General features: G+C 51.4%; 2 protein-coding genes across 4 annotated transcripts; both read right to left on the bottom strand.

The window, feature by feature from the left end:
* Window positions 1–11,730: 11,730 nt before the first annotated feature.
* LOC127299971 (protein unc-13 homolog) lies at window positions 11,731–15,407 on the bottom strand. Its single transcript, XM_051330039.1, has 5 exons — window positions 14,839–15,407; window positions 13,864–14,742; window positions 13,319–13,783; window positions 13,052–13,238; window positions 11,731–12,964 (listed from the first exon to the last, which is right to left on the bottom strand). Exons 1-5 carry the CDS (start codon window positions 15,334–15,336, stop codon window positions 11,976–11,978), a joined length of 3,018 nt encoding a protein of 1,005 aa, XP_051185999.1. The 5' UTR covers window positions 15,337–15,407; the 3' UTR covers window positions 11,731–11,975.
* A 280-nt stretch (window positions 15,408–15,687) lies between these two features.
* On the bottom strand, window positions 15,688–20,670 carry LOC127299982 (heterogeneous nuclear ribonucleoprotein 1). 3 transcript variants are annotated; one of them, XR_007850818.1, is made up of 4 exons: window positions 20,328–20,668; window positions 18,927–20,171; window positions 17,990–18,182; window positions 15,688–16,100 (listed from the first exon to the last, which is right to left on the bottom strand). XR_007850818.1 is itself a non-coding variant. In XM_051330055.1 (2 exons), exons 1-2 carry the CDS (start codon window positions 20,547–20,549, stop codon window positions 19,032–19,034), a joined length of 1,362 nt encoding a protein of 453 aa, XP_051186015.1. In that variant the 5' UTR covers window positions 20,550–20,670; the 3' UTR covers window positions 18,676–19,031. The 3 variants fall into 3 exon arrangements, 1 of the variants encoding a protein (XP_051186015.1); XR_007850817.1 differs by having other exon boundaries at window positions 15,688–16,050; XM_051330055.1 differs by lacking the exons at window positions 15,688–16,100; window positions 17,990–18,182 and having other exon boundaries at window positions 18,676–20,171; window positions 20,328–20,670.
* Between the last annotated feature and the right edge of the window lie 490 nt (window positions 20,671–21,160).

Genomic DNA, 21,160 nt, shown 5'->3' with positions numbered 1-21,160 from the left:
AATAGGAAGTAGAAAAACCGAGATCCCTCCTGCTCCGACATTGCGGCAGAGCTGGCCCCAGACGGGGACCCAACGGAGGAGGCGGGCGAACCCGGGGCTGCAACGCGAGGAGGGAACGACGCGACAGCGGGGGACCAGCTAGGGGCAACAGGACGCAGCTGCGCTGCAGGCGGATCGCGCGCCGATCCCGATGGTGATCGCCTAGGCTGTTGTGCCAATGATTGGCCAGCAGAACATGTCAGTAGAATCCTCTCCAGGATCCGTGCCAGGAACTGAAACCATCACCAGGTACAAAAAATTCACCAGATTCATGTAAAACCAACTCATCAACAACATCATTAGCATGATTAGCGTCAGATGGTCCCTGTAATTCATTCCCCACGCGACCATGCAAATTAAGTGGTTGCAAATTTAGGGGAAGAAGATTGACTTCAGCACGCAAACGCGCACCCGCATTAGAATGAAGACTGGCAAAAGGAAACATTGTCTCGTCAAACACAATGTCGCGAGAAATATACACACGACCACTAGAGATATCGAGACACTTGTAACCTTTATGAAGACTTCTATAGCCAAGAAAAGCACATTGTTTGGAGAGAAATTCTAACTTGTGGCGATTATAGGGGCGAAGATTGGGCCAACAGGCACACCCAAATATGCGTAGAAAGGAGTAGTCCCCCTTTTTTCCGAAGAGGCGCTCCATGGGATTTTGAGAATTGATGACCTTGCTAGGTAGACGGTTGATAAGATAGACAGCGGTTAGAAAGGCGTCATCCCGAAATTTCAACGGCATGGATGCATATGCAAGAAGAGAGAGGCCAACCTCAACAATATGTCGATGTTTACACTCAGCTGGGCCATTCTGCTGATGCGCATGGGGACGAGATACAAGATGGGATATGCCAACATGCTGAAAAAAGGAATTGAGTTTTTGATATTCTCCTCCCTAATCAGCTTGCATGCCTATGATTTTTCGGTCAAACAATATCTCAACATGATGTTGAAAATCACGAAATTTTTGAAACACGTCAGAATTATTTTCCAGGAGATAGATCCATGTAAACTTGCTATAGTCATCAATAAAACTCATTTTGTATCGAAAACGACCAAAAGAATCAGAGGTTGGGCCCCAAACATCCGAAAACACAAGTTCAAGAGGAAACTTCGATACACTTGATGACTTAGGATAAGGAAGTTGATGACTCTTGGCCATTTGACAAGCATCACACACAGACTCTTTATTTAACTCACTAAATGGGATATCATTATCACGAAGAACTTGATGAACCACAACCGACGACGGATGTCCTAGACGCCTATGCCAAAGCGATGAAGAAGACTTGACGACACCATGAGCTTGATGACCAAGAGGAGATGTGGTTGACGATGGAAGTGGATAAAGCCCATCCACACATCTACCTTGGAGCAGAACCTCCATCGTGTCCTGATCCTTAAGAAAGAAAGAATTAGGCCAATACTCAACAAAGCATGATTATCACGAGTTAGATGACTTGTGGAGAGAAGACTTTTAGTAGCTTTTGGAACATGGAGGATATTATTAAGATGCAAGTCATGACTAGGGGTATGAAAAACAGAAGAACCAACATGACATATATCCATACCTGCACCACTAGCCGTGTGAATTTGATCATTGCCATTATATCGATCCCTCACATGTAGCTTGTCCAGCTCTCCCGTGATGTGATCAGTTGCTCCAGTATCGGAGTACCAGTTGGTGTCAATACCATATTGTCCAACAACAACACCTGCAGACTTCTCCGGGCCACGATAATTTTTCTGAAACCTCTTCCAGCAAGCCAGAGCAGTGTATCCTTCCTTGCCACAGACCTGACAAACAGGCCTAGGACCATCACCATATTGTTGCCGAGGTCCTTGATTGCCACGACCACCATTGCCGCCTTTGTTGCCACGTGACTGGTAGCCCGCGTTGTTCATAGCGATGTTGCTGCTCATATCTTGGTTTCTGCTCATATGGACGCTGATCAGGGTAGCCTCCACGACCACCACGGTAGTCACCACGACCACCTCTTGTTGATGCATTCACTGACGAATCTCCAGTCGGGCTCTGGCTCTCAAGCCGTGCTTCATAGGATATAAGCTGAGCATAAAGATCGCTCATACTGATGTATTTGTCCGCCTTAATCAAGGCAGTAATTGCAGCAACAAACCCATTGTAGGGCTCATCATCGAGACCAGCGAGCACATATGATATCACATCTTCGTTGTCAAGCGGTTTTCCTGCCGTAGCCATCTCATCAACAAGATTCTTGATCTGATTGAAATAGACTACAACTGTCTTGTCCTCCTTACGGCACTTGTTCAGCTGGAATTTGACCGAGTCAGAGGTGGGCCGCGATCAAGATGGGCTTGAAGAATATACATGGAAGAATATATGAGAATCGGCCTTATATACAAAGTTTGGGCTAGTTTGCCCGTGTATCTGTAATATAGTAGGATACGTGTCGGTTAGTTAGAATTTGGCTCGTGCACGGTTGGGATTATTCCCACGTTAGAAAGTCTACGGACTATAAATATGTATCTAGGGTTTATGAAATAAACAACAATCACGTTCACCACAAATCAATCTAGGCGCATCGCCAACTCCCTTGTCTCGAGGGTTTCTTCCGGGTAAGCATCATGCTGCCTAGATCGCATCTTGCGATCTAGGCAGTACAAGTTTATTCGTTGTTCATGCGTTGCTCGTACTGAAGCCTTTTTGATGGCGGGCAACGTAGTTATCTTAGATGTGTTAGGGTTAGCATTGTTCTTCGTATCATATGATGTCGTAGTGCAACCCTTAGACATCTAGCCGCCCTTACACCTATCTTAGGTGTAGGGGCGGCACCCCGCTTGATCATTATTTAGTAGATCCGATCCGTTATGGTTGCTCCTTGTTCTTCAAGGATTAGTTTAATATCTGCATAGTTAGGCCTTACAAAGGGTTGGAGGATCCAGCGACGTGTAGGGTGTAGTTTGCTAGCCCTAGACAGGATGTTCCGAGGATCAACCTCGTGTTGGTTTTTAGGCCTTGTCTAGGATCGGCTTACGATCACCGTGCGCGGCCGCGAGGCCCAATCACGAGTAGGACGTTCCGATTATGCGGTGAAAACCCTAAATCGTCGTAGATCGTTTTAGCTTTATCTTGATCAAGCAGGACCACCATATATTCGTACACCTCGTACGAATCATGGGTGGATCGGCTCTTTGAGCCGATTCACAGGACAACCTGAGAGCCGATCGAGGCTCGTATTTAATGTTTACGTGTATGCCATGCAGGAAACTAAGCGAGGCATCTCCATCACCTTCCTGACCAGGTATAGGTCAGGTGGCACGCCCTTGCACCAGCATCGGACGTGCGTGCCGGAGTCTTTGCGGGCCGTCGCTCGGAGGGACCAGGGCCAGCCGCAGCCCTAAGTTGCTCCCGGCTCTCTGTGTGCCCGTCGCTGCTCGCCGGTGGGTTTCTGACCGCAACACATTCTGGCACGCCCGGTGGGACAATCTTCGACATCAACCACATCGCCATCTACATCTGAGATGGCGGACGGCACTCCAGTCACATACGAGGATCTGACCGAGGAGCTCAAGAAGAAGTATGACGAGGTCAAAGCGATCCTCGAAGCCGACCTCATCGGCTCTTTTCACAGAACCCGTTCACATGGCATCAGGTGGAAAGGGTTCTCGCCTGAAGGTGCGCTCGATGGGATAGACCTGTCCGCCCCGTCAGAAGAACGCACCAGGTCCCTGCGTCAGGAGATTAACTACATGGTGGCTCACTCGCTGCACCGCCACTCGAGAACCTGGTGAACACTTTGGAGCGTGTTGCTCTTCGGGTGATCCAGGAAATCATGAGGCACCAGTACTCTCCGTCAGGACCAGCTCTCGGGACATACCAAGGAGAGATGCCACTCCAGTCCCGTCCACCGTTGCCATTTGTGTTGGCAGCACCAGAAGTGCCGAATTCACCGGCATTCGTCGTCTACAAGATCGGTGGTGACCCTAGTGACTGCCAGTTCTTGCATGAGGCGCCTAAGGAGATCCCTCACGGGTACACGTGCACATACGTGCCAGACTGCGGTGGCTGGCGCTCACAAACCAGGCCGCAACGGAGGACTTCTCGGAACAACAGGAGGAACTTCGGGAACAGATCTTGAGAAGCAGACGTGGCTAGCTAAGTATGCCACTCCGACAAACCTCCAGAGCTCAGCTCCTGCAGTTGGCTCAGAGTTGGAAAAATAAGCATGGCTGGCTAAGTATGCCACTCCGGCGAATCTTCAGAGTTCGACTCCTGCAGCCAGCACCGCGGATCAAATCAGTACGATCCTGAGAGACCAGTTCGGCATGGTGCCGAAAAGGAGGACAATCGGCTATTCCAAGCCGTACCCCAACGAGTACGAGTTGGTCCCGCTACCACCCAAATATCGGCTCCCTGATTTCTCCAAATTCAATGGATCAGATGGTTCCAGCTCCATCGAGCATGTGAGCCGATATTTGGCGCAGCTAGGAACGGCCTCAGCATCGGATCCACTACGCGTGAGGTTCTTCGCACAGTCCCTCACGGGATCGGCTTTCGGGTGGTACACTTCATTGCCACCGGACTCGATCCGGACTTGGAAGCAGTTGGAAGAACAGCTCCACATGCAGTATCACTCAGAGGCTTCCGAGTCTGGCCTTGCCGATCTGGCACAAATACGTCAGAAGCGTGGAGAAACTGTGGCAGAATACGTCCAGCGCTTCAGAAATCTTAGGAACCGATGTTATTCGGCTCGTGTGACTGAAAAGGAAGCAGTCGAGTTGGCAGTGGTGGGCCTTGCGTCATCAATCAAGGACATGGCCTCCCAAGCAGACTACCCTTCACTGGCGCACATGTTCAGAAACTGTCGGCATATGAACAGCGCCACCCGGACTTGTATCAGGACAAATTCAAGCGTGCGGTAGTCCTGGTTGAGGCAGATGAAGACGAAGGCTCTGCGGGAGATCAAGAGGTAGCAGTGGCTGAATGGACTCGGGGGGCAACCCCCCGTGTCCTGCAAATGGGTTAAGCCACCAGGTCCGCCCAGAGGGTTTGATTTTGACGTGACTAAAACTGAGCAAATCTTCGACCTCTTACTCAAAGAGAAGCAGTTGAAGTTACCCGAAGGCCTCAAAATTCCCACGGTACAGGAGCTGAACGGAAAGCCATACTGCAAATGGCATAACTCGTTCTCCCATGCCACCAACGACTGCAGGGTGTGGCGTCAGCAGATCCAAATGGCGATAGAACAAGGACGTCTGATTTTTAACCAGTGCGCCATGAAGGTCGACACCCACCCCTTCCCCGCCGTTAACATGGTGGAGTGCACTTACCTTGGAGGTTGCCAGCCAGGATTCTCGTTCAACATCAACATGGTAGGACCTGGACACCACTCTGGCAAGGATGGAGACGAGGGCAGCTGCTCTCGTAGCAAGGACACAGAGGAGGCCGCTCCACGCGATCGGCTCCGGCACGATGGCAAGCGCTACATCACAGAGGGAGAAGTGGGGAATGTAAGATATCAGCGACCTCTCTCCGATCACCTCCTCAACAAGTACGTGAGTCAATATAGCCAACGCCGACGATCCAGCGACGATGATGATAGAGACCGTCTGGCTAGGGACGCTAGGAGACATCGTCGGCATGATCGCGATGAGGAGGAGTACGAGCGCCGTGCCAAGGAAGAATCGAGGAAGCAAGACGACGAGGATAGGCACTGGGACTGCCCCTTCTTCAGACACTGCTGAGATTCAGGAATGAGCCGATTGCCTACAATCGGCAACTGCCCAGAATGTAGACAGAAGAGGAAGGATGCAGCTAACGTGTCCGTGTTCAAACGTCTAGGGCCTCTCCCACTTCGGAACAAGCACGCTGAGTCCCCTCGGGTGGAAGATCTCGAGGATTTGGAAGACGATGAAGAAGAAGAAGAAGACAGGTACCACCGGCCAAGGTGGTGCCCTGATGGACTCAGCCGTTCCCAAAAGCGTAGGGTTCAGCGATTGCGCGGCTTGGAGGAAGCCGAAAGGTTATACCTGCACACGCTAAGGAAGGCGCGGCCTGATCTGGCCGCGAAAATTCAGCGGACCCTGGATGAAGAGGGTCGACCACAAAAAATGGAGTGGCGCCCCAAGCAAAGGAAAGCCGATGATGAAACATCGGCTGGCACAAACATGGTGTTCATCCTTCCTACGGAGTTCAGTGCTCCAGGATTAGACGAGGCACCTGTGGCACAACTTGACTGCGGCCCACGGCCGGTCATCTTTGAGAAGCCACGAGAAAGAAGCTACAGACATCTGAAGGCCCTGTACTTGCGAGGTTATATCGATGGGAGGCCTGTCAACAAGATGCTGGTGGACACCGGAGCGGCAGTCAACATTATGCCATACTCTATGCTACGTCGGTTGGGACGCTCTAGCTCGGATCTGATCAAGACCAACGTAACATTGAGCGATTTCAACGGCCAGGCGTCTGACGCACAAGGTGTTCTGAACGCGGATCTGACCGTAGGAAGGAAAACTATCCCTACGACGTTCTTCATCATCGATAGCAAGAGCACCTATGTTGTTCTGCTAGGAAGAGATTGGATCCACGCCAATTGTTGCATTCCCTCCACGATGCACCAATGCGTAATACAGTGGGATGGAGATGAGGTAGAGGTCGTCCAGGCCGATGACTCAGTCGAGATTTCAACGGCTGGCATGAACGCTTGGGAAACAGCAGGCCAAGAGCCACTCTCAGGTATCAATTTGGACGACTGCGAGCGCATCGACGTGACGAAGGGCAGGGTCAGGCTGGTCTTATCCACCGGCCTGACCGTGTAGCAAGAACAAACCGATGAGCAAACATGGTGAGGCCGATCCTTGGGATCGGCCCCAAAGATCTATGGAGGAACATTACAAAACCTTCATTGAGCAATTCGATCAACATGGAGGCCGATTCCAGCAATCGGCCAAAATTATCTTCACCACCCATTCTGCCTGTGTTCAACATCGATCTGATGGGCAGCGTTTTTACGTCGGCTGATGAGAGCCAACATTAGTCCTAACGGAGCCGACGTTCAAATACAGTGCCTTGGCTAACTACAGAGCCGATATCCGCAGTTACCTGGTAGATTCGGCTCGGGGCGACACTCAGTCAGATGAACATGTGCAGATGAACATGTGTGCAGTGAAATATTGGGGGCCGATAGAAAAATCGGCCAGTAAAAAAAATTTCATGATATACAGCCGATGCAAGGACATCGACTTTAGAACTAAGAAACTAAGCCGATGCACAGTCATCGACTCTAGTACAATTACACAGGATCTACCTGCTGCGTGTTCAAGACGCGGATTTTCACCAAGTCCAGTTCATCTGTGAGGCCCTCTACTTCCTCGAGGGGGCAAACAGTGAGAGCTTCCTCAGCTGCAATGAGCCGATTGCAGCAGGACTGTCAGAAGTCAGTTTTGGCATACAAGGCGGCCTTTTGCTCGTTAAGCCGTTGGTGTTTCGTCTGCAATATCGGCTTTCAACGGAGGAAGAGGCAATCGATGGGGTCAAGAGCGGCTGAATCGGCAGGGTGGCTGTCTCAGAATTACCTGAGTTCAAAGCCTTTTGTCTGATCTGTGCATCCTCACCAGTATTCTCGCCTTGGCTGAGGCTCGGGGGGCAGCTGGCCCGGTAGATGCTCTGTTTTAGAAGCCGATTGAGGCGTCATCGGCTGATCCTTCATTGCAACCTTCTTCAAAAATGGTGAGTTCTTGCAGAAGAAGATCATTGGGCCTGGTGGGAAGAATTTAAAGGCTCTCTTGAAGACTCCACATTATCCACCAGATCTCAAGGTCATCAGTTGAAGAATTGAAGGATGGATTGTAAAGGACCGATGCGTTGCTATCGGCTCATTAAGCATTGGCTAAGTGGACAAATCGGCAAAATCAGTATGAGGGAAAATCGGCTAAATTGGCTCAAGGGAAATCGGCAAAATCAAATTGGGGAAGTTCTTCATTGATAAGCAAGATTTCTTACATAAAGAGCTGATTGCTCCCAAAAGGAAGTACTAGGGGATACATTGCCCCGTCTACTACTACTGATCCTATGCTAATGGTCCTATCTATGGACCGTCGCTGCCCTCGTCGTCGCCGTCGTCGCCGCTGTCGGCGCTACTCCCGGCGGGCTCGTCGTCGCTGCTCCAGCGGCCGCCGACCGGGCCCTCATTGTCCTCATCCTCCTCGTCAGCGTCGTCGTCGTCGCTGTCGAAGTCGCTGAGGTTCCCCGGCCAGGGACAGAAGCGTTTGGCCGACGGCTCGTCGGAGGAGGTGTCGTCCTCCTCCTCCTCCTTCTCCTCCTCCTCCTCCTCGGGAGAGGTGAAGTCGTCGCAGGAGAAGCGAACGTCATCGCTCTCCTCCTCCATTTCCCCGTCGGCGAGGAAGCGGAGGTCACTTTCCCCGTCGGTCAAGGACTTGTCGTCCTCAGACCAGACGGAGAAATCATGGCTGGATTCCTCCCCGGCCTCGATGGCGCGGCGGGTGTTGGCCGCATGGACCTCCTCCGGGTTCTGCTCCGGCGTCGGCTCGCGGGAAGAGGAGGACTGGGTGGAAAGATCCGATGAAGCAGAGGAGGAAGAAGACATGGTGGCGCGGGAGGGCTTTTGGAGTGCTAATGCGAAGGGGATGTGGAAGCGAACTGTTTGGAGCGGTTAAATAAAAGGGGATATAGTGGAAATTCAATGCCACAGCAGTTTCCGAGGAAGTGATGCTTAACAAAAGAAAAAACTGCCAGGTCACGCGGAGAAGTTGAGAAGGCAAGGCATCATGATGAAGGATACTGCGACGGTTCTGCCACGACATGACCCGACGAAGAAAAGCAGAGTGATTTTGGAATTATCAATTCCAAAACCAGAGGGGGCATGTGTTATCACCAGAATTTGACCGAGTCAGAGGTGGGCCGCGATCAAGATGGGCTTGAAGAATATACATGAAAGAATATATGAGAATCGGCCTTATATACAAAGTTTGGGCTAGTTTGCCCGTGTATCTGTAATATAGTAGGATACGTGTCGGTTAGTTAGAATTTGGCTCGTGCACGGTTGGGATTATTCCCACGTTAGAAAGTCTACGGACTATAAATATGTATCTAGGGTTTATGAAATAAACAACAATCACGTTCACCACAAATCAATCTAGGCGCATCGCCAACTCCCTTGTCTCGAGGGTTTCTTCCGGGTAAGCATCATGCTGCCTAGATCGCATCTTGCGATCTAGGCAGTACAAGTTTATTCGTTGTTCATGCGTTGCTCGTACTGAAGCCTTTTTTATGGCGGGCAACGTAGTTATCTTAGATGTGTTAGGGTTAGCATTGTTCTTCGTATCATATGCTGTCGTAGTGCAACCCTTAGACATCTAGCCGCCCTTACACCTATCTTAGGTGTAGGGGCGGCACCCCGCTTGATCATTATTTAGTAGATCCGATCCGTTATGGTTGCTCCTTGTTCTTCAAGGATTAGTTTAATATCTGCATAGTTAGGCCTTACAAAGGGTTGGAGGATCCAGCGACGTGTAGGGTGTAGTTTGCTAGCCCTAGACAGGATGTTCCGAGGATCAACCTCGTGTTGGTTTTTAGGCCTTGTCTAGGATCGGCTTACGATCACCGTGCGCGGCCGCGAGGCCCAATCACGAGTAGGACGTTCCGATTATGCGGTGAAAACCCTAAATCGTCGTAGATCGTTTTAGCTTTATCTTGATCAAGCAGGACCACCATATATTCGTACACCTCGTACGAATCATGGGTGGATTGGCTCTTTGAGCCGATTCACAGGACAACCTGAGAGCCGATCGAGGCTCGTATTTAATGTTTACGTGTATGCCATGCAGAAAACTAAGCGAGGCATCTCCATCACCTTCCTGACCAGGTATAGGTCAGGTGGCACGCCCTTGCACCAGCATCGGACGTGCGTGCCGGAGTCTTTGCGGGCCGTCGCTCGGAGGGACCAGGGCCAGCCGCAGCCCTAAGTTGCTCCCGGCTCTCCTGTGTTGCCCGTCGCTGCTCGCCGGTGGGTTTCTGACCGCAACAGTGTGCGAAGTTGAACTACACGCGCTTTGGACTGTGATGAAAACATCTCCATCACCGACGCCCACACACCCGCAGAACTGGTTAGGCCAACCATCTAGGTGAGAACCTCCCGTGACATGTTTCGCACGAGGTAGGCGAGCACGGTCTGATCTGCTGCGATCCACCGCGAGTACTCAGGGTTTGGGATCGACACATCTTTCCCATCCTTGTCTTTGGTCTTCAGCTCCTTCTCATGCTCCGGCATCGATCCGTCCAGGAGACCGAATAGTTGGGCTCCACGGATGTCCGGCAGCACCTGGGCTTAACAAAGCAGGAAATTATCCCTGGTGAGCTTCTCTGATATGTTGCCGTTGAGGGAGCCACCAGCCGGCGCCGCTGGAGAGGAAGAGGAAGAAGCCTGAAACGCCATGGCCGTCTTGGCTCAGCGAGGATGGCGAGCGATCAGGGAAACGGCAGTGGCGGTGAAACTTAGACGTAATATTGGAAGAGTTGCTCTGATACCATGTCAATCAATATGGGAAACGTAACCCTAGCTTAGGGTCTGCGGTGCTTATATATTGTAGACATATAGTGGGCCACCTCGTGTATATGCGAGGGGTTACAATACGGATACAAATACATGAGATATACAGAAATACATGTACAACTAGAGATATAACTTAACAAGATACACTACACTACATCACAAATGGCAACAATAAAATTATGCATGTACGAATAAAATTAATGATCTAAAAGAGCTCACCTTAATTTGGTTGTGTTCTGTGAGCTCTCATACGAGAAAAAAAGAGGAGGAGAGCAGGCGCACGTATAAGAACAATGGTCTGGGCAACTACTCCTTTTAAACCATGTGAAGCTAGCACTTTCGGTGGTCACGTTCCTATATCAGCGGTTCATCTTTGGAAATCATAAAATCAGATTTATGTACAATCACAGTGTCTAGCAAAACTAAAAGTGCAAAAACTAGTACCAAATAGGGTGAAACCGAATACATTTCTTGCCAAATAATAGCCTGAGAATCAGAGGCAAGGCAATGACACCCATCACTCTACCGTCGTGGGAATCTGAGGCACTCACTACGTCGGAGTCAGGCCCAGGCACGCAGGCCGAAGCCACTCATCAGAGTATGCCGCCACAGCCGGTGGTGGCACCCTGCCACGTAGATGTGCCACCAGTGGCAACGGCGGCAGGTCCCACAGGCGGACGTCGACGCTAACAACTAACCTGGCTACCCAAGGGCATGTACAATGGTGATATCTTAGCAATACCACGTAGGATAAATGCTGATGTGGAGAAAAGAGAAAGTGAAAAAAAGACTTTGTCTTCTCTTAGCTAAGAGATGATCTCTTAGCACAATTTGTCTCACCACATATTTAGGATGTCTAGTTACTAAAGATAAAACTAAAAAATAACTCATTGTACATCATGTTTTAGTGTTATATCTAGATTACGTGACACAATTAAGATAAGACGGTCTTATCAACCATTGCACATGCCCTAACATGCCGCCACCGCACAACCAATGGCGGTCACGTGTCACCTGGCCAACGTGCCCGCCACGGTAGATTTACAATTTGCAAGATTTACAATTTGCACTTATAGGTGTTCCTTTTTGGCATTTTATTAAGGCAGGGTGATCCAATATGTCAAGATTTCGAATCCAACGGACAACAACATATACGAGACATGTCGTGCACGAGAGAATCGCCGCGAGTTCATATACCACTCAAATAGAGTGATCGCTGGTGCACTTTACTCTTCTTTTTAAATATGCTAATGAGCTTACACTGCGAACTTACTAAATGACGAGGACTGCCAGGGGGCTTTCGAACTGCAAAAATAACGGACTAAGAAAAAGTAGAGCTTAACTCATTCCGTCGAGCAATTGGCCTCTGCATCACCGCCGCTTGGCGAGCTGGAAGGTCCGCTTCAAGAATTGGTTGGCGACCTCGTCGTCGCGGTGGCACAGCACTCGAAGGATTGTGTTCGGGTCGGCGGGATTCCACTGCCTCGACGCCGACGGCACGGGTGTCCCACCGCCGCCACCATCGTCGTATTCACGTGCGCCGGCGATGGACTCGGACGTGGCGGCGCCGAACGCGCCGATGAGGTGCTCCGTAGACCGTGCCATGAGCTCAACGACGCCCTCCGAGGTCTCCGCTTCCCGCGCAACCACCTCCTCCGGGACCAGTCCCTCCCCGCACGTGCAGAAGGCGCGCTTTAGGCTCCGAAAGTCCTCGTCCACCATGCCGTGGTCCGCCCTCGTGAAGCTCCGGTCGTTGCCGCCGGCGAGGAGGACCATCAGAAACGCCTGGAACGAGGCCTTCATCACCTCCCGCACCGCAACCGGCTGCGCATGGTCGGCCAGCACGGACACGAGGAACGACAGGTTCTGTTTCAGCGCCCGCAGCGCCGGCCGGATGCGCGTGTCGGCGACGTTGCGGACGTAGAGGCCGTGGTAGAAGGTGTGGCGAGAGTCCAGGAAGATGAGCCGGTACGCGGCCACCTCCGCGACGTGGGACACCGCCGACTGCGCCGCGGCGCGGGTGCGGTCGAAGTGGACGGACGCCGCGACGCGGTTGCCGCCGGGGGCAGCTGCCGGCGAGGCGCCCCCGCCGCTGCGCGCGCAGGACGCCGAGGAGAGCGACTTGTCGATGGCCTGGACGTGGGTGAGGACGTGGTGGAGCGTGTTGAGGCGGACGTAGAGGCGCTGCGTGCCGCGGCTGATGGACGGCCGTGGCGTGTGCTGCGAGGCGCCGGCGCGCGGGCTGCCCTCCGGTGCCTGGCACGTCGGCAGCACCGCCTTCTTCCACAGCCTGAAGAAGCCTGAGTCCTGGTTGCACCTCGTCAGCGCCGGGAGGGGAGGGACGTAGCTCTGCTTCGACCCTGCATTCCGATTGTTGAAACAATATAATCAGCAACATCATGGCGCACGAAGTGATAGCCTGAGAGTTACCGTTTGCATCTGTTTACCGCATGATGCGACGAAGGAGATATACTCCTGAAAGATTGACTCGAGGCCGTCGACGAGCTGCTGGAGTACGTCGTCTTTCGCGGTTGCCGGGATATCTGAGAATTCGTCGATGGTGGCACCCGCGAGCTTCATCAGCTCTATAGCCGACCCGGGGAAGGGCTCCTCCTTGGACTTGGGTATCCAGCTCTATATAAACATAATTCTTGTCAGATGGACATTTTGAGCTTGACATCATCCATCAAGTAGCTCAAGAAGATTAGTACTACCTCGGTTTCTTTGGCTCGGAGGAGGCAGTCCCTGCCGATCCTAAGCCTGTCGTCCATCCAAGCCTTGAGCAAGCCCATGACGACGGACTCCACCTCGTAGGGTTCCATGTCGCCGACAACGGCCTTGGCCCGGTCGTCGTGGCAGTCCGCGGCGTCCTCGGCGGTCATCTGCGCCAGAGCCTTCTCCAGCCGGCTCGCCGAGTGAAGCACGCGGACGAGCTCCTCCGTGAGGATGGTGACCTTGCCCAGGTACCGTCTGAGCACCACGCCGAAGCAACCGTGCAGGGTGACCGCGGCGACAGCTACCGGTGCCGGGTGCAGCCGCCTCAGCAGTGGGCTGAAGCTCCTGCGCTCGAACGTGGCCAGCTGCTCCGTGTCCTTGGCCAGCCGAGTCAGCACCACGCCGGCGTCGTTGTCACGGTCGGCTATCAAGCTGTCGGACACGCCCATGCCGTTCTCGAGAATCTGGAACCAGACATCTCGTATCAAATTCTGCGAGACTAGGTACTCCTAAATGGAGTTGTAATGTTGAAGCACGAGCTCACTTTGGTGAAGGCGTTCTTCATCGAACACCTGATGTAGTAATCGACGCGGTCGGCGGGGAAGTTCCCGGTGCCGATGTATTCGCGGTCGGCGACGATCTTGCCGGCGCCAAGCGCCACAGACAGCAGGATCTCCATGCCCTCCATAGCGCTGCTGCTGCCGCCAATGTCTTTCTCGTACCTGTCGTGGTAGTCCAGCAGCCGCTTCTCGGACCAGTCCTGCATCTTCCCGAGCGCGCCCAGGAGCACCTTGGCGTACACCGGGTCACGGGACTGGGACTCGCGGCTCCCCTGCTTGGCGTCGGCGGCCACATCGGCGAGCAAGGTGAGCGCCGCGGCCACGAGGTCCGGCTCGACCTGGCCGGTCACCACGTACTGCTGGAAGAAGACCCATGCGAAGCACACGTTGTGCACCGCCCTGCCGACGCCGAGAATCGGCCACGTCTTCTTGATGAGCTCCAGCAGCTCGTCCACCTCATCGAGCACCACGGTGGGCTCCCTGTGGTCGAAGACGCTCTGGAGGAGGGAGACGTAGAGGAGGACGTTGAGCGGGTAGCCGTCGGCCCAGTGGCACGCGTCGCTGCCGCTGCCGGGGCGCCAGGCGAGGGCGTGCACGGCGTTGGTGAGCGCGCGCATCGCCTCGGAGCCCTTGCCCGTGTCGATGGCGCGGATCTCGGTGGCGCGCATGACCTCGCGGAACCGGAGCACGGCGGCGTGCAGACGGTCGAGCGGGAGGGAGGGGTGCAGGATGAGGCCCGCCTCCAGGAGCTTGATCTGCCGGAACTGCCACTGGTGGTACTCCTCCGCGTCGGAGAACTCGGACGGCTTCAGCTGCCGGAGGAGCTCCAGTGGGAGGACGATGGAATCGGGCCTCTTTCCTACCTGTGCAAGTCAATCAACCAGCAAAATCAATCGCATCGATCAGGGCATGAGGGTGACTGAAAATCGTGCATGTGTAGTAGACGCATGCGTACCGACCTGGCCGACGACGGCGCGCATGAGCGTCCGGCGAAGACGCGCGTCGCTGTGCTCGGTGACCCGCATCTGCTGCCGCATGATCTCCGCCGACGTCATCGGCCGCCGTGCCCGTCCAGGCGAGGACGGGCCTGACGACTGGCTCAGAGTGCGCATCATCGTCGGCGCGGACCGCCTAGGCTTGAGCCCTAGAGCCTTCTTGACCCTGCTGCTCATGACGCCACTCCCGCCCCTCGACCCAGCCACCGGCGAGGACACCTCCATCTCCGACGAGCCACCGCCACGCGCGCTGGTGCTTGACGCGGCACCGCCGGAGGAGCGGCAGGACATGAAGAAGATCTCGTAGGCGGTCTCGCGAAGCTCCACGAGGCCGAGGGCGTCGATGCCGCCGAAAGGGCAGTCTAGGTCGGCTGCAGCAAAGTCGAGCTCGGTGGCGTCAGACGACCGCGTCGCCGAGGAGCTCGCGGAGCGCGACCGCTGGTGACGCCCCATTGTCCCCATGGTCACGCCTCCGCTGTGTTCCGGTCGGCCGAGCCAAGCGAGCTAGCTCAAAGCTCCGGCTGGCGACGTCCAACTCCCGGCCACTCGATGGACAGGCCGGAGACACGCCCGGACTAGGCAAGAATGGGAAGACCCAGGAAGCTATTTTTGTGCCGTGATTAGAGGGGAACCGCGAGGAGCAGGAGCTCGTTTTGCACGTGATTTTGTAGCGTTTGTGTCCATTGTTCAACCATGTACCATGCTGGCATGCTCTATTCCAGCATCGGCTCCACCCCTACACGTCTACACCGCCTTCAGTTTTCCCAGTTACCACTAATGGCAAACTTGTAAAATTCAAACGCAAGCCTTGAATATCGCAAATGAGTCACTTCAAGATAAAATTTTATTTTAGAGATGTTTGACATCAAAGCTTTCTAAACGACACATCATGGAAAATCATTAACCGATGTGTCCTTCCTTGACAGGAGAACATAAATTTGACTCATGGCATGCAGAGCCTGGTTGCTTGTTCTGAGAAGTACAGCTTGTATGGGAGAATTGAGATCTGAATTTCAAGGAAACAAATCCACATGTAAGGAGGACCCACTGACATCCTCCAAATCTCGTGTTACTGACCAATAACTGGAATATACTGATGTCTTCTCATGAAATGAACTCTGATACCTTCAGCAACATCTCCAGCTTAACATACTTTCAAACAGTGCACCTGTTGACCTGTCCAGCAATCATATTGTCAGGCAGTATTACACTCGAAGTGAACGATCCTGCAATACACAACAACCACCCTGGGATTTCCAACAACTAGATATGCACAATGGACATAGCAAAGATGAGAAATCAATTTAGTAATACTACTTAGAATGCCAAGCAGGAACCGTCACTGGATTTCACAAATAAAAATTCATCAAAGAAGTTTGGACATCTGCAACTGGACTAAAATCTGCTATATACATGGATAAACACTATCTTCTGTCAAGATTGAGTTTGCGTATGTGACCTAACTATGTGTTGTACATTGGCTTTACCAGTATACTACAAAGGACAAATAACAGTCAATGATGGATGCAAAATTACGAGGAAATATCCATGAGGAAAGCCAAAAGGTGGGATCTCTAATTTTCTATAGTTAGAAGCTTCAATGTGGTTTTGAGCAAATATGAAAATTACATCAACAATCATTGTAATCAATATGCATGTTATTTTTTTGTTACAAATACATAACTAAGACACAAAGTTATGCTTGTGGCACAACAGCCCAATTTTCAATGAAGTAAAAGGAGGACAGGCATGGCAGCACATTATGACTCGTGCTGTACTACAAAAACGCCCCAACCATGGTTCTGGAATACTTTGGTTTTACAAAAATCAAGCTGCCAAGCAGAGCCTTAACTTTTAGGTGACTAAACCAGGTATGTATTGGTGCTAACGCCCCTAGAGCGAAATCTGGCCTTAAACCCCTGAATGTGCAACACCTCAGATGCTAGTTATACTAGTTACCAAGTCCATGTTAAAAAAACTGTGATCATAAATTAGAAACCATGCTGGTTTTGAGAAGGCTGTGATTTACTCCATTAAAAATAGTGATGAAGTTACGATTACGTGATCTCATACTATGTAATAAAAGTGTAGCCATCACAAGCAGACATATACGGAGCTAATAAAGCAAGTAAGCTTCGCTAACAAGGCATATGGTCACATAAGAAAAAATTGTATAATATATTCATGCAAGGCATGTTATATTCATCATGGCTACGAAGGGAGGCCTCTAGACACTAAAACATTAACCTATACATGCAATGCTTCACTAAATAGGATTCTGGTGTGATGGAGCATGATTTGAGTTTATTTTCATGAACACAGGCACTATATGTTACCGTGTGAAACGTATACTACAGATAAACCAATAACTAGGCTACAATGTTGGTAAGTATATTCATAAACAGATTTCCTACTTTCTATGTATCCTCATTACATCAAAATCAGTAGCTGGGCAGTGAATAGTCAACCAGTAAATCACCAATGATTTCTATGTCGGCATGTAAGGCAATTGGAGTGCTATTCCGGGCAAGGAATCAATTTGACACATAAAACGACAGCATGACTTGGTGTGCAGGTAGGGGTAGAGCTTAAATCCTAAAAATAAACAAGGGGCTTTCTCAGAAAATAAATAAATAGATAAGGGCAAGAAAGGTATGGATAATGTTGAACCTTTTGTGTAAGGGTGTAAGGTTGATTCTCTTGAGCCAGGAACTCGATAGTGCCGTGAATTCAGTAATAGAACAGCAGAAACGGTTTTTAAAACCATTGCTAGCGCTGGAAAAAGGATAGTGTTTTTTGCTCCTTTTTTTATCGTGCAACTTACTAGATTTCCAAATGTTATAAATGTGTGAGGAAGGTAAATAAATACATGGTGTAAGACAGGAATCGTCACTTTCAAATCAACATGTTTGTTAGTTACTACAGGGTCAAGCTATACCTTCAGGAAGGTATTGGTGGCCAAAGTAGAGAAGGCTTTATTTCAGTGTTCCCATAGTGAAACTGGTGAACATTTTTTAGGACCAGGGTATATCAAAGCGCTCCCGCTAGGAAAAACGACGTTGAAAAAGAATTCCCAAACAAAACTGAAAGAAAATGAATCTTTATTTCCACGTACCATCTTGTAGCACAGCACAAGATCCTCAAGAAAATGAAGCACATAAAAAGCTAGTGGCTTGCATTCTGTGCCTGTGTCAATGCTCCAAAATTGCAACTTCTCATCAGCTCATCAAGCAAAATCAGCGGGTTTCTGATGCCCATTCTCACTCTCACTTGGACATGATTAAAAAAGGAATAGCATCCTGTGCCACCTGTACAGAAAGGAAACGAAGGAGGAAGGAAAATTATTTTACTTGCCAAATGCCTCGCTACTTTACTCTAGGGATTCTACCTGTACATCATTCATCAAGTAGCATCACAGACTTCTCTGCATCTACACTACCTTAGAAGTTGCTGCTACCATCTTGATGCTAATAAGCTTTTTATTGCTGCTCAGGTAATATCAAAATTTAAGGCCAAAAGGCTTGAAGGATTACGGTTCCCTCTACTATGCCGAGCAAATATTAGAAGCATACTTACAGCTTCATACAAAGGGTGTAACATACCAGTTACATACAGAAGCATACTACACTTGAACATCTGTTGGAATCAGCTATAGTATCAAACCTCTATCAGTGCATACTTTCAGGTTTCGCATCAAGCACAGCACCACATATCAACACAACCACCAAGGATAAAATTTCTGATTTAGATAGATAGATAGAGAGAGAGAGAGAGAGAGAGAGAGAGAGTACCAAGCATAAATACTACAGTCAAACACAAATATATGATTCTGCCGAATAGAGATACAACTAGATAATTTGGTCCATACGCAGTGAAGCTACTCTAGCTTTAAACTAGAGATTAAGCAACCTGAAACTCCACTCATGACAAGGCACACCGAAGGATAAGCTAAACTTAAATAAAGCATTATAAAGATACAGCTACTCGACATAATAGCTACTTATTGACTAGAAGTTCTAGTAGTAAGCCACGAGAGGATCAAGCATTCCAACCAGGAGAAATGCTGATGCAACCAGCAGAATGGACGATCTTCAGGAGGACGAGAGCAAAGCCCAAATGCGCTGGTTCACTTGATAGACATTATAATGGCCTCCCTCTTACTGAGCAACCCTAGGCTGCATACCACCATAACCGCTGCCATAATTTGATTGGCCTTCAGAAGCTCCATTGACTGAAGCACCAAATCCTCCGCCCTGTGAAGGATCAGCCCATGCATTTGGATATCCAGAGTTGCCATTCGCACTTCCATATCCAGCACCATACCCAGATGCTGCAGCAGCAGCAGGATTGCCAGCACCATCTCCCCGTGCACCATAAGCACCATATCCTCCATGATTACCATATGATGCATCCCCTCCGTATCCACCATAACCATAGCCCTGGTTTCCATAACCTGCAGCTCCACCAGGTGCCTGACTAGTGGGTGCATTTCCACCAGCAGAAGAAGTGTTCCATGCACCATACCCTGCATTGCCAGCATAGCCCCCAGTGCCATAACCAGACGGGGCTTGACTGCCCCAGGGTCCTCTGTTAGTCCCTGGGGGGCCTCCCTGGTAAGCAGAAGCAGCAGAACTTGGATTGCCATAGGCACCAGCATACGCAGAAGGAACGCCTCCATATCCTGCAGACCCATAGTTTCCATATGTGGTTCCAGGATTAGCAGGTCCATATCCATATCCAGTTGGAGCAGCACCATAACCTCCAGCACCATAGCCCGGATAGCCACCACTGCCCTGCTGCGCCTGAGCATACCTGCTAGCATCACCTCTGCCATCGTAGCTGCTAGCGTTGGAGTTAGGACCACTGTTACTATGAAAACCCCCACCTCCCATGGATCGCCCGCCGCCGCCAGAGCCAGGGTTTGCCTCTCGTGGCAGCGCGCGCTTCACCTCTACCATCTTTCCACCGAGATCATGGAAGGTCTTGTGCAGCACACGGTCAACGGCATCCTCCGAGTCAAAGGTGATGAAGCCAAACCCCCGGGGACGCTGTGTGGTCTGGTCATACATCACCACAACATCAGTGACAGAGCCAAAGGTCTGGAAGTACTGGCGGAACTCTTCATCTGTGAGAGTGGAGGGCAGTCCACCCACGAAGATCTTCTTCGTCCGAGCACCACCGGCGTCACCGCCACCACCTCCTCCTCCTCCTCCACCCCCAGCGTTCCTTCCGGCGCTAGGGTTCACCGCCTTGGAAGCCTGCTGCTCCTCACGGGAGAGCGCACGCTTGACATCGACCTGAAACAACAAAATCACAACGCCCACGACGCTTGAGCACTTGAGAGATTAGGCCGCAGCGGCTGGGTAGATCGGAAGGCGGCCCAAGGGAATATTCGACACGAATATCCCGCTAGGGTTTGGGTGGGGGAAAACCAAGGGAGGGAGAGTAGGTACCGTGCGGCCGTCGAGGGTGTGGGGCTCTAGGAGAGCGGCGTCGACGGAGGCGGGGTCGGTGTAAACTACGAAACCGAAGCCCCGGGGGCGGCCGGTGAGCTTGTCGCGCATGACGGCGGCCTGCGAGACCTCGCCGAAGGTGGAGAAGTGCTCCTGCAGCTTCTCCTCCGTCGTCTCCCAGGAGATGCCGCCGATGAAGAGCTTGCCCTGGTCCGACTCCATCTCCGCCTCCTCGCGCCGCTGCCTGGATTCGCTAGCGCTCGGGTGCGGGAGGGAGACGATGGGGGAGAGAGAGAGAGGGGAATTGGGGATTTCGGCTCCGTGTGTAGATTTGGGAGGGGGGCGGGTTTGGGGATATTTTAGGGCGCCTGCGGGGTGTGGGGGGCCCTGGACGAATCGGTGGGCGTAGGGTTTCTACTTTCTTTCTACTTGGGGCTTTGGAGTCATGTTCTTCTATGGGCCGAATTGTGAAGTTTGGACAAGTTCTTAAGCATCTCCATTTGCCCCCCTAAACCAAGGCCCCCAAATGGGCTTTTGGGAGGGCCGGCGCCGAATTTTGCGCGCCCAGATGCCCCCTCCTCACCAAAATAGTTTTGGCGTCGGCGCGCGCACTATTCACCCGGTGTCTCCAAGCTGAACCCAATCCGGAGGGATGGTCTTAATGATCCATGTGTATTATACGAATATATAAAGTTGTTGAATCGCAAACGTCGATTCATATTCCCTTTGTTACTTCCATATGAAATCTTTCCGAGATGTGATAATCAGTTTCATCATACCTAGTTCAATCGCCTTACCGTAAAAACTATTCAACTCGTTCATGTGTGATTCAT

Source organism: Lolium perenne, chromosome 1 (genome assembly GCF_019359855.2).
Source record: "Lolium perenne isolate Kyuss_39 chromosome 1, Kyuss_2.0, whole genome shotgun sequence".
Taxonomy (NCBI): domain Eukaryota; kingdom Viridiplantae; phylum Streptophyta; class Magnoliopsida; order Poales; family Poaceae; genus Lolium; species Lolium perenne.
The sequence above is the reverse complement of the archived record's forward strand: the minus strand, read 5'-3'. Positions and strand labels throughout refer to the sequence as shown.